A 12,443-nucleotide genomic window follows, 5' to 3' on the forward strand; every position below is an offset into this window, starting at 1 on the left:
ATTCAGATGTTCTTTTGCGATGCGAAATATACAGGATGCGAGCATTTGTAATTGTTGCCAAAGTTTCATAATTGCATTTTGAACAGGACAGTGCAAGCTGACGATTGTAGTCACACCTGGTTGGTGGCCATACCATATTTCATTTAACTTACCATCCATTATGTGAATTACACGATCATGTCAGGTCGTCACAATGTTTTTTCAAGGAACTAAAACATATTCTACTCGTATTGTTAAATAATTACATATGTTGACTGAAATAAAAATGTCACATACGACATATTCACATGTCATTTGCTGAGGCCCTCCTACTCACTTTTTGGGTGCCTGGAATGATGCCGCTCTCCGTTCACGTTCCCTCCACCACGCCTGTTACCCCTGCCGTGTCCAGCTGGCGGGGGTTTGCCCCTCAGCGTGTAGTAGAGAGCCGCTGATCTCCTCTTAGCCTTGCGGAGGATGTGGCATACCAGCTGGAAGATCTCCTCGTAGCAATCTCCTGGCTCAGCCATGCTGGCCAGGGTGGAGGATGACAGGCACTGTGCCCTTTGCTCCTGCATCAGCTGGTGTTCCCGCTGTTTGGTCTCCGAGAACTGGGTGGCGATAACCACCAGGCAAAGGTTGATCATGAAGAATGACCCAATCTGGATCGATGTGGAAGAAGGAACAAAAAGTTACAGACTGTATTGCAGGTGGGACTTGTTGGGCAATACATGAAGTGAGATAAAGCGAGGGCAAACAATGGAAAATTTGGAAAAATGATTTCCCAATGGTAAACACAGACTTCAAGCTCTCACACTGGCCAATTCTAAGAATGTGTGCCAATCCCCCTAAAATGGTAGGACACATGTTAAAGGGCTGGCTTCCCACCAAACCGAGGCTGATTTGAGCAGACGGACAGAGCCAACACCCCAAAGCACAGTTCAGCGTCCAGCTATCTTACTCTTCTTTCATTCTCTAACTTGACTTAACTTTTCCTCCCACCTCTACTCCAACTCAATACCTTTCTTTACTTTTCTCCCATGCTGCAAAATGCAAAAGAACATCTATATTTGTTACTCTTTTCTTTCCAAAAAAGAGCCTTTATTTTCTTAAAACAAGTCAAAGTGAGGGTTGGGGGGGATAGTAGAGAGGAGATGGGGTGCATCGTGGATGGTACATGGCTGACCCTTTTAGTGGCAGTAATGGGAATCACTACAGGACAGCTGAAATTACTTTTATTGGACTACTCTGAGCTGGATATGGAACAATGGTTAGATCAATATTCGCTAATGCCGAACAACTCAAAAACCAGACTGCTGGATGGATAGGGCAGCTTGTGGCAGAGTCTCAGTTTTGTTCACAGATATGAAAATCCAAAGTCAATGACCGTCCACCTATAGACTTTCATCCAGAATGATCAAAGATGCAGGGCGAGGACTGGAGAAGCTGGGAGGAAGAAAAAAAAAGAGCGACTCCAGAGATAGAGAGAGGAAACATAGCAGGGAGGAAGAGAGGGAGGAGAGATGCCCAACTGTGTCCTTTGGGTCAAAGCAGGTCAGCAGGTGTGTGGGCCTTTGATTTCCCTCCAGGCTTGCTTCTGTGTGTGTAGGTGTGTGTGTGTGTGTGTGTGTGTGTGTGTGTATCTGTCTACAGTATTCTGTGATTCTGATCAGTAGACAGCTTTGCGCATAATCAGGGAGGGCAGTCCAATATCACGCATTCAGATGATCACTGCATTATGCATGCATGCAAATACACACACACACACACACACACACACACACACACACACACACATAAGTACGTTCTCATTCACACAGACAAAAGCATGTGTGATCACACACACTCACATACACAAATTAAGATGGCAGGCCTACTTTACAACGGATTGCATGTGTCTATATGATTCCATACAGCAGCTGTCACATACATTTATGTGTAAACATATTCTCTCTTTCACACACACACACACACAAACACCTCACTGGGCTGTAAGTCACTTTAATCCATTTACTCACACTCTTCAATGTGACACCAATAAAGACTCTTAGGTTGCGCACTTGACAGTATATATTAAGTATCGAGCAGATAGAGTTTCACACTGTGGAGGTGAACCTGAGTTTTGTATCCGGGAACAAAAGCTTATACAGGATCAACTAACAAGCTTAAAGCGCACGGTACTGTGACTTCATAATGACAAAACACCTGCACGGAAAGAAACAGAATAACTACAAAACGATAGAACGAGAGAGTCAATGTGACCCTCACTGTGTGAGTAACACCTTTGGGACTCATGGAAGTGCCTGACTGAAAACTTCTCATAGTATCGGCAACACTTCTATGGCATCCCGTAGGACCTTTGACTACAAGTTGCCGAAACAGACTGGAGTCTTGCAAGGAAGCGCAAAAGCAGCGGCACATTTGTGTCAATCAATCATGTACCACAAAGGCAGCGGCGTGTTTGCCTGGTTGTCAGCTCTTGAGCTCTGTCTATTGAACCTCTTCGGTCAGCACTCACAGCCTAAATGTAAGAAACACAAAGTTTGACTTCAGATCAGGATGTAATCAGCTGTGCAGTTCAATTGCATGTATTCTGCGCTGGATATTGCTGTGACCGGAGTACCGGGCTAAACAATCCACAGGCCATGAGATTGTGATCAATGTAGCAGCATAAACCAGGCAAAAGCGATCACACTGTGACTCCATGTCAGCTATCTTTGGCTGCCAAAAGGTGTTTACATTTGGAATGACACCCTCAGGTCAGAGCTGCCAAAGAAGGGATGGAATTTACAGCTGCAGTCACGATGCCAATGATCTCCACAGCCTAATAAGCACTGTGTTGTGATGACGAAGTCTGTGGAGAGTCTGTGTAAGTGTGGCTCCTTTTCATTATATTCTAGTGTGGAAAACATGCAGTGAGCTTGTGACTGATTGGTGTATTCACTCCATTCATCAACTCTCACTTGTCTTTCTTCAATATCATTCTGCAGTTCTCCTCGCACCTCATTTCTTCTCTGGTATTTTCTTGATCTCGCTTTCAAGCTTTACAAAAGACAGTCTATCTCTCATTGTGTTCACCTGCTGGTGCGAAACCTCTGGGACTTTTATTTTACGTCTGCTGCCACAGAGTGACTGAATGCAGGTTTTGTGGACAGCCAATGGCATGTAAATGAAGAATTAAAGAACTTTTATTGTGCCACCATCTGGCATGGCACACAAAAAGCTGATCGACTGTAGCTCTTACACACACAAAGTGTGCAGACATTATTTTTCTTTTTTGGGATTCACATTGTCTCCTCCCCTTCAACTGTGCTTCCTCCTCTTCTCCCCCTTTTTTCCTACTCATCACCAAAGATAAATTACATAACATTCACCTCTTTCCCTCACACATTGATTGTATACATACACTTCTATCCGCTTCTCAGGAAATATCCTCATTCAATTTATTGATGGCAGGAGTCCGCCTACATTGGACATGTTATTCGGGGTTTTCATCTCCAGATTGTATAATTACAGTTACACTTCATTATTCATTTAGCTATTTTAAAATCATCAGAACATACTGTACACTAGATGTGTCAGCTGGTAGGGATATAGCATACTCATTTAAAAATACAAATAAATGTAGTCATGAATTGTACTTACAATGATGAGTAAAATGAAGTAGATGAAGTTGTAGAAGGAATGGGCATCCATTACATAATACATGATCTCCACCCAGCCCTCCAGAGTGATCACCTGCATTAGGAGGAAAGGTTATTTTCAGTGTTAACACATATTTACAAGTTAACGTGACAAGGCTTGCTCAGCTGAAAGAATAGTATTGCAAACTTGTGCAGCAGTCAAATAATAGAGTATAAAATGTTGAATTGGTGTTCAAGTGAAAAGCTATTATTTGATCGAAATAGCGTCAGCCTTTTTAACAAGCACTATTGTTGGAATCTAATCTTTTAATAACTTTACAATACATCTCAAACTCATGTGGACCATACCTGAAAAATGACGATCCAGGCGTAGACAATGTTATCAAAGTTGATGGCACCTTTGTGGGGGTTAGTACTTCCTGTGTGGCATCGAGTGTAGTACTGGTTCCAGTTGATGCACAGACCCACTGCTTCCCCAGCACCACTACCGTTGGCCAGCGGCTCAGGACTCAAACCCAGAGCGTGTCTGTGGAGTGCGTCCTCCCTGTCCAAGCAGCATGTGCGTCCTCCTTCGCGCCTCGCCGGCACATCAGCGCACGACATAATTCCATTGTCAGATGCCAGGGAGCAGATGAAGGGGCGTTCGTCATTCTCATCTGGCTGGTAGTACGGAGCAGGCAGGGTCATACCTGAAGAGCTGGGGGTCGGAACAACGTGAGAAACTAAGTTTGTTGGTCATGGAATCGAATCTGTATACATAATATAGTCCATAATATATTAGTATTTCATGAGGACGTCGGAGAAGAATGTGAAGTATTCAACCAAACCTGTGGGATAATTGCATCATTAAATGATACTGCATGAACATAGGCTCACTTCCCCTTTCACTCACATAAATAAACACAAAACAAATATACATATATTTGTTCTCTCCATCTCAGTTTAATTTAAAAACACAAACATACATGAGAAAGAAGAAGATCCAGAAGCTATTGACCTTACTAGACTAATAAATGAATCCGTATGGAGGTGTAACAGATACAGTACATGTTTTTGAGAGAAAAACCTGAATGTATCTGTATGCTTGTGGGATGTCCTGATACAGAAGCAGCTGTATTATCTGTAGTCAAAGGTACAAGCAAAACAGAAGTGAAAATGGTATTTACTGAGCTAACTAGCCAATTGACAAGCACGTCATTGGAGATGAGTATGTTAAGCACCAGATAACAGATTGTTTAATCATGTAAACTAAGTCATGTGGAAACCGGATGTGCGAGTGTGTGTGTGTGTGTGTGCCCTCGCATGAAATCAGCAGAACAACAGATTACACTCTCATGCATTGACACCTATAGTACACACATACACACCGTCACTGAACGCATTCGCTCCCTGTACGCGCCCCTCGTGAGTCAGTGAGTGAGTGTCTGATTCCTGCCAAACTTAATGACACACATCTCCAAACTCTGAATCTAACTGATTGCCACCATCTGAAGCACCTCATCATTTCCTGACATAGCTCTCATACCTCTCAGTTTTAATGGAAGCATGCCAAAGAGTCTGTCTTTCACTTCATATCCAGGGGACTCAGGCTCACTGTATCTGCCTCTGTGGATGTATTTAAAGGGACAGTTGGCTACTATTGCTTCAGTTATGAGCTAGTGGGGCCATTGTGAGTATATAGACACATTTGATTGCAAATACCAATACACAGAAAAAGAAACAATTTTAATAACATGTTAAATTCAAAGCAATCGATTGGAAGTGAAATCATTTCAAGATAAATAGCAATAAGCAAACACAAATGACGTGAAACTAATGCAAAATTTGGGGGAAAACCCACACTGGCTGAGCCAGTCAGCGAGCGCTATTGGGTGTGTGTGTGAGATCAGACATAACTAAAGAAAATGACAGCATGGTGAGGATGCTCATACCAAGGTCTGGGCATGGGGAGGACAAAAATAGACCCTCTCCATCAGCAGGCCCATTACTGAACACACACATTCAGGGTCACTCAACCTATCGTATTCTGTCTCACACTTCCGCCCTCCTTTTGTTGTCTTTCTATTGTTTTTTCTGCCAGTTTCTCACTACACACCAGTCTCCTCTCTCGTTTTCTAGTTTTTTACACAGGGGGAGACTCATCAGGAAAAGAGTGGCTAAGGGCAAATCATATTTAATCCACACCCCTGCACATCCACCCTGCTGCTTACCCTTATATACTCACAAACACTTCAAGCTCATGCATACATATACGCAATACAACCTTGGCTTATAGTGCATTTAACACCTGAACTCCTTCACTCCATCTTTATGCTCCTATGTTTGTCCAATTTCTCTCTTTCTTCCTCTCCTTTGCTCTCCCTTTCAGTCCCCTCTCTTTCTGATTGTCCCTACAATTTCCCCTCCCCTGTCTCCTCCAGTCAATAGCGGGATATATACTGCTGACATACATAAGAGGTGATGTTCTCCTTTTACCTCAACAGAAAGCCCACACATACATGCACACTGATTCCAGGATCGATAGTAACAGTGCACATATCAAGCTATACCACTCCCCATTGAGAGTGGCTTAGAAACCAGGCATTGATTGGCAACGTTTGCAGATATGCACTGAGACACACTAAGCTTACACTGACTTGACACAATGGAGGACACAAGGGACTGACAACAGAGATGGACATGAAATAAATAAGAGAAACGTTGTCAAGTGCGCTACAGCGGAGGAAGGGTTTAGAGCCAGGATGAGAGAAAGAGAGAGAGGGGGGGGGGGGGTCAGAGGAGTGGAGCATGAATGAAGCCTGTTGCCCCCCTGCAGTTGACTTGGCGTCACACAGCATGGCACAGCAAAACCTGGCATCACACTGAGAGCACACCTGCCAATGGAGAGCGAAACGAAGAGAGGGATCAAGGGTAAATTGGAGCAGAACAAATAGACAGTTTCCAGGATTCATATTACATGAGACTCTGGGACAGCTGGGAGGGGAAGATGGCATGGCACAAAGGAGAACACACCATAACAAATATCTCTAGTAAGGCGGACAAAGGAGGAAATCCAGAGACCAACATGCATGAAATGGCTTTTAAAGTGCTGTTGGCTTCCACTGAGTGGCCACTAGTGTACGATATGTTTTGAAATGTGGAAGCTCAGAGGTGTGAATGTGTCTCCACAACAAATCGCCCTGGCTCTCGATGTATTTTTTTTCAACTTGCAGAAATAAATAAGGATTCGAGGTGGTCGAAAGGAACTGTTAAAGACACTGAGAAGGGAAACAGGCGGCCTGATTGGAGACTTGAAGGAAAAATAAGGCAGAATAAGGCATGCAAAGAGAAAGGTAGACATCAAAAGAGCAAGGGTGTAAAATGGCAAAGTGAATGCTGCACTTGACTGCGACACTCAGCCCACTCTATTATAACCCCTCAGAGCGCTAACGTTAGCCCTTTATTGAGCATAACAGCCCTCAAGCACTAACTCACTACAAGCTTTCAAATTAAGCACTCACCCTGACGCATCTGCATAATGTGTTAGTACAGGGATTCCCAAAGTGTGGTGCGCGAGCTGCCTGTAGGGGGTGCGCGAGAGGAAAAGTGTAATGGCGTCTGATGGTGTCATGATATTAAATATTTAAAAAAAAATTAATTTTAATTTAAAAACATGAATTATAAAAATCCCCTTTGTAAGATTTAAAATTAAAAACGTACAATTTAATAAATGCACTTGAGCTCCTTCCGGCAGTCTTGCCGCCTGCCGCCAGTCGTACACACTAGCCAGCCTAGCTTGTGCAGCTAACAGCGATCTTCATGCATTCAGCAACATTCATGCAAATATGCTAAACTGGCTGAAATCGGGGAAACTGTCAGGTGGGACGAACGGGAGTCGACCGGGAGTCGACCGGGAGTCGACCGGGAGTCGACCGGGAGTCGACCGGGAGTCGAACGGGAGTCGAACGGGGAAGATTACTTTGATTAAATAGCAAGCAACAATCTGCCGGTGTTTCCTAACGCTGGACAACAACATTGTAGTTGTCTACATCCTTCTGGTCAAAATTGTCTTTTTGCTTTACGCCATGTAGAAAAGTCAAAGTGGAGTCGTATTCACGATATCACCCTTTAGCCGCATGATGATAAATGTAGAAAACATTGGCTGAAGTAACCATGTGAAGTGATTACTGTAGAGGTTGTTACGGTTACTGGCGCCTCTCAAGTTTAAGGTGAGGACAAAGCAGGCGGGAGTGAGCCAGCTAACAGACATGTGTCCTGTTTCATCTGATAAGATCTATCATCAGTACACGCTGTGTCAGCACAACCTGAGACAGTGCACAGAAGGCACAAGAGTAGTATCCATGGCTTTATATACATATTAGAACAAACACATCAGGGGCAGGGGCCTTAGCCAGCTGATGCCAGCATAAAAAAAGGAAACTGAGAGAACGCGATAAAATCAAAACACTCCTGAATACTGGTGAATGTCACTCACACACAGTGGGCGATGCCGTCATGTAGGCTCATGAATATGGAGGAATGCAGCTGGAATCTAATCACGTTCTTAGTTGCAAACTGGGAAAAACTGTACTCTTACTGTTGCTTTGAAGCGAGAGAGAGGGATGGAGAAAGGAATAGGTTGAACTGCTGGAAGACTGAGTTGTCTTCCAGCTATGATGCTAATGTGGGTAGAAAAGTACAATACATAACATCTTGAATGAAATCCATGTGAAAAGGAAAACTATCAGGTATAACAACAAGGTGGTATGCTCATAGGCGAACTGTCCATTTTACTGTACATTCAATATATAATTCTCAAAATACATACCATTCCGTAATTACTTTTTTTTTCAATTTCATGTATGACAGATGTAAGGTAGAAGAATGGGAAGCATACAGGTGAGGTTTGAGGGCAGGGCCACATCTTCTTTCCCTTACCATCATTTTCAATTTGTGACACAAAGGCATTGGCATAACACACACACACACACACACACACACACACAACCTACAATGTTTTACTCACAGGTTGAAGTTCTCCTCCAGGTAGCAGCGGTTCCTCAGTAGACCCGCCCACAGCTGCACACCGATGATGCCGAAGATGAAGAAGACGAAGAAGCAGAGCAGCAGCACATTGCCTAGCATGGGTAGAGTGTCTAGCAGCAGGTTCACCAGGATGCGCATACCTGTGTGTTTCAGCAGGTCAATCAATCAATCCAAAGATAGATTATCACATGCGCTTACACCATTGAATATTTGCATGTAGATTGCTTCGTTGCACAACTTCTCTTGGGTATGTGGACCAGACTGTAGGTCTATTCACACTAAACCTACAGTTACAACTTAAAGAAAAAAGGGCTTTGATAACATTCTGAATCCAGCATGTGGTAAGGTTTAGGCTGTACTAAAACATTTTGTTTTTGGGAAAATCCTGTTTTTGGTTAAATATTGAATAAAGTAAGCTTCAAATCAGTCTGGACTTTCAAATTCAACCAAGACCAGTATCATTCACCAACCATAACCACATTCTCAGATTATTCTCAACATCATTCTTTCGTGGCAGATATTATGGGGAGAAAAAAAACATTAATAAATATTAATTACAACAAATAAATAATAAACAACATTGCCACTAAGTGAATTGGTAGCCGGATGGTTCTAACGCATGCCACATAACTGCAACTTGCTGGTTATATTCGCCCCACTTCCTGGCTGCCTCTTCACTGTCAACTGTGCAATAAAGGCAAAAATAATCTTCAGAAAAGATAAAGTTCCCTCATTATATCGACAAAAATGTGTAATCCGGGTGGTATTACATTTCCATTGAAACATTTGCTGATGCAGTTTAAAAGGATTTGACCATCATTTCTCGACCACCAAGCATTCCCGACATGTTTGAGACATCTACAGCCGTTTAATGACTGCAAACTGACTTGAAAGTATGCTAACTACAGTCCACCCAATAAACGGGCTACATGCGGTCTCAGTCATGATTAGATGAACCCTAATTGCAGAAATACAAGCATGTCCCCTGTTGAACTCCGATGACGTCATCCCCTGTGGACGGGCCGGCCCTGCAGCGATGACATATTGAGATGTGAATATCTGAACATAATGACGGCTGATTGGACTACGAAGAAAGAGCGAGGTGAAACCCACTGATGAGATCACAGCAACCCCGTACTGACACCTGAGAGAGGTGTGTGTGTGTGTGTGTTTTGGTGTTATTACGAGTGTGACTATGTGGATGTCTCTAATTATCTGATGTGTGTGTGTGTGTGTGTGTGTGTGTTTCAATCCCATACTGGGATTCGTGAATAACAACTCAACAGTAGGTTAATGTGTCACAAACACAACAGTGCATCTAAATTGCCAACAGACTGAATGACAGGAGAGAAGCTGAGAGAGCGAGAGAGAGAGAGAGAGAGAGAGAGAGAGCTGATGATGTACACATTTTTAGACAACTTGCAGACCATTTTTACAAAGGTGCAAATACCTGAAATTCATGCACTACACACAAACACAAAACCATGTCAAAGAATCGCTAGCAGTGTGGAGGGAAAAATCTCCTCACAATGAAAGTGGAGCAGGCCAGCACACGTGGACTGATAGCTTTTCAGTCACACTAAAAACGTGACCGAAACTGGTTTACCGTCAAGAAGGATTTTAATCCTGCTGATGCAATTACAGTTATACAATGGTGTACATTAATCTCATGAAATATTACACTATTAACCCACTTTGGAAAAAACGCTTCCCTGATCCCAGGAGACACGTCTTTCCCGGGATCCTAACTAACCGGAAGAGAAAAACTCTTTCTATATCCCGCCCACATATCCGTTCGCGACTCCTCCCCTTCCGTCTCTCTCAATTTTTATTAGCTAACTTCACTGTGCACTTCAGTAAACGCCTGTCTCCACATCTCTCTCTCCCTGAGCAGCTAACACATTCAAATTCTGTCAGTCATGGCTTAATCCCTTCTATGATAATCCTTTATGAAAGCTAAACTTCTGCAACTTTGGCAGAAGCTTCATGTCTTATTAGCTACTAATCCTACAACACTTTATGTTTATCTTAATTATGCATTCCCAATACACTTGTGATTATGACTAATTATGAATTCTTAATTATGAATTATTAAACACTTATTTTATCTACTAAACACACCGTTTTTTGCTCAAATTTCTCACAGCAGTGAAAAGAAGTTGCTGTCACTCCCCTCTGTGATCATGTCAGTGTGCTCATATTTAGAGGCTCATTCATCAAATCAACATGTGTGTGTTATACTTGTGCCGATTGGCGATCAGATTGAATATCGACGATTGAAGGCACGATTGTTGTTTGCGCTGCTATTAAGGAATTTTTAAACTGACTTACAATCAGAATCTGCATTTACAGATGTTTCTGGTAGCGCCAGTTTACTGTCTCTTTTCCATGGATCTGACGCCACATATTTCAAAGAGAATCCAGGAAAAAGAGGAAAGAAAGAGGGTTTTTTTTCTTGAGTCGAGTATGCACCAGTCTTCCTCCTCTGGCTAATTTGTCTCGTCTGCTGGTATTAAATGGAGAGCAGTAGCGTCGCTGGTGTGTATGTGTCTCTGGTGGCGGCTGGAGGCGAGGCTAAATGTGTTTGTTCCCCAGGGTCCTTGTCATTAGGCCACCATTCCATTAGGCCTAATTGGGTGAAGAGAGCGAGAGACGGATGGAGGGGGAGAGATGGAGAACAAGAATGAGACACTGCCCGGGGGTGTGCCGAAAAATAGGGAGTGCCAAAATAAGAAATAAAGCAGGAAAGAACAAAGAGAGAGAGAGAAGGCTACATGCAAACAAAACACAAACATTAAAAGGGAGGAAAGCAAACAAAAGTAAGCAGAGAGATAAGAACAGTATGGTATCACACAAATCAATCTTTTTTTCTCTTGCTCCTTCACTACCCTGTCTCCATCTCTCACCTCGACGAGTGACTACACCAGTTTGCCAGCTCCTGCTGTTTTCAGATAAAGATGGATGCCTCGTCTTACATCCCAATGGAAACACATCTACAGCTATCTGCCGGTGCTATTTACTAAACCAGGAGAATTCTCTTCTTTTCGCTTCCTCCTAACACTAGTTTCTGTCGTGTTGTGTTTTCCACTCCATTCTGGCTAACACTCCCTCTAACTCGCAACATTGTCACCAAAAAAGCAAGTCGAACAAAACAAAAAAGAGAGAGAGAGAGAGAGAGAGAGAGAGAGAGAGAGAGAGAGAGAGAGAGAGAGAGAGAGAGAGAGAGAGAGAGAGAGAGCGAGAGAGAGAGAGAGAGAGAGAGAGAGAGAGAGAGAGACACACACAGTGCAGGGCTATTATCTGTCATTTTGTTGGAGGGTTACAAATTGAGGCGTGTGAGGGGTCAGGATGTGCTCATCCTCCCTGTGTATCTGTGGGCAAAGTAACGATCCCACAAAACAAGGAACAAATAGCTTGAGCCCCATGCTTCCTAACCCCTAATGGGGGTCACTGATAGGGGACGGAATCAGGCTACCACACACTCGTGCAGCTTTTCAGCTTACTGATCATCAGCTGCTGTGGCTTTCTTAAATATTGGGCTGAGTAGGTTCCTTGTCAATGGCTCCAACACTTTGGCGCGTGTGCAAAATTTAAATCAATTCCAGCTCTGAAGACAAGCAGCTTTTTCAGGTAATCACACGGAGTATAAAGAATCTCCCATGATTGGACGCTTACGTGGTGAGCAAAAATCAGTACGGATTTGCTCCAGGAAAAAAAAACAACATCATTTTGGATGTGTCTCAAAGGTCTGTATTTAAGGCGAGGCACCCCAGGTGAAAAGGGTAAACAAATTAG

General features: G+C 43.2%; 1 protein-coding gene across 1 annotated transcript in view; it reads right to left on the reverse strand.

The window, feature by feature from the left end:
- The window catches only part of cacna1ia (calcium voltage-gated channel subunit alpha1 Ia), a gene marked incomplete at both ends in the record, with an annotated part of 94,892 nt that overhangs the window by 38,839 nt on the left and 43,610 nt on the right, over positions 1–12,443 (reverse strand). Inside the window, 4 exons of the mRNA XM_079281056.1 lie at positions 317–641; positions 3,625–3,717; positions 3,972–4,320; positions 8,629–8,788. Coding sequence (XP_079137182.1) covers positions 317–641; positions 3,625–3,717; positions 3,972–4,320; positions 8,629–8,788 — 927 coding nt within the window. The remainder of the gene's footprint in view (positions 1–316; positions 642–3,624; positions 3,718–3,971; positions 4,321–8,628; positions 8,789–12,443) is intronic.

The sequence above is a fragment of the Melanostigma gelatinosum genome, assembly GCF_949748355.1.
Source record: "Melanostigma gelatinosum genome assembly, chromosome: 13".
Taxonomy (NCBI): Eukaryota; Metazoa; Chordata; class Actinopteri; order Perciformes; family Zoarcidae; genus Melanostigma; species Melanostigma gelatinosum.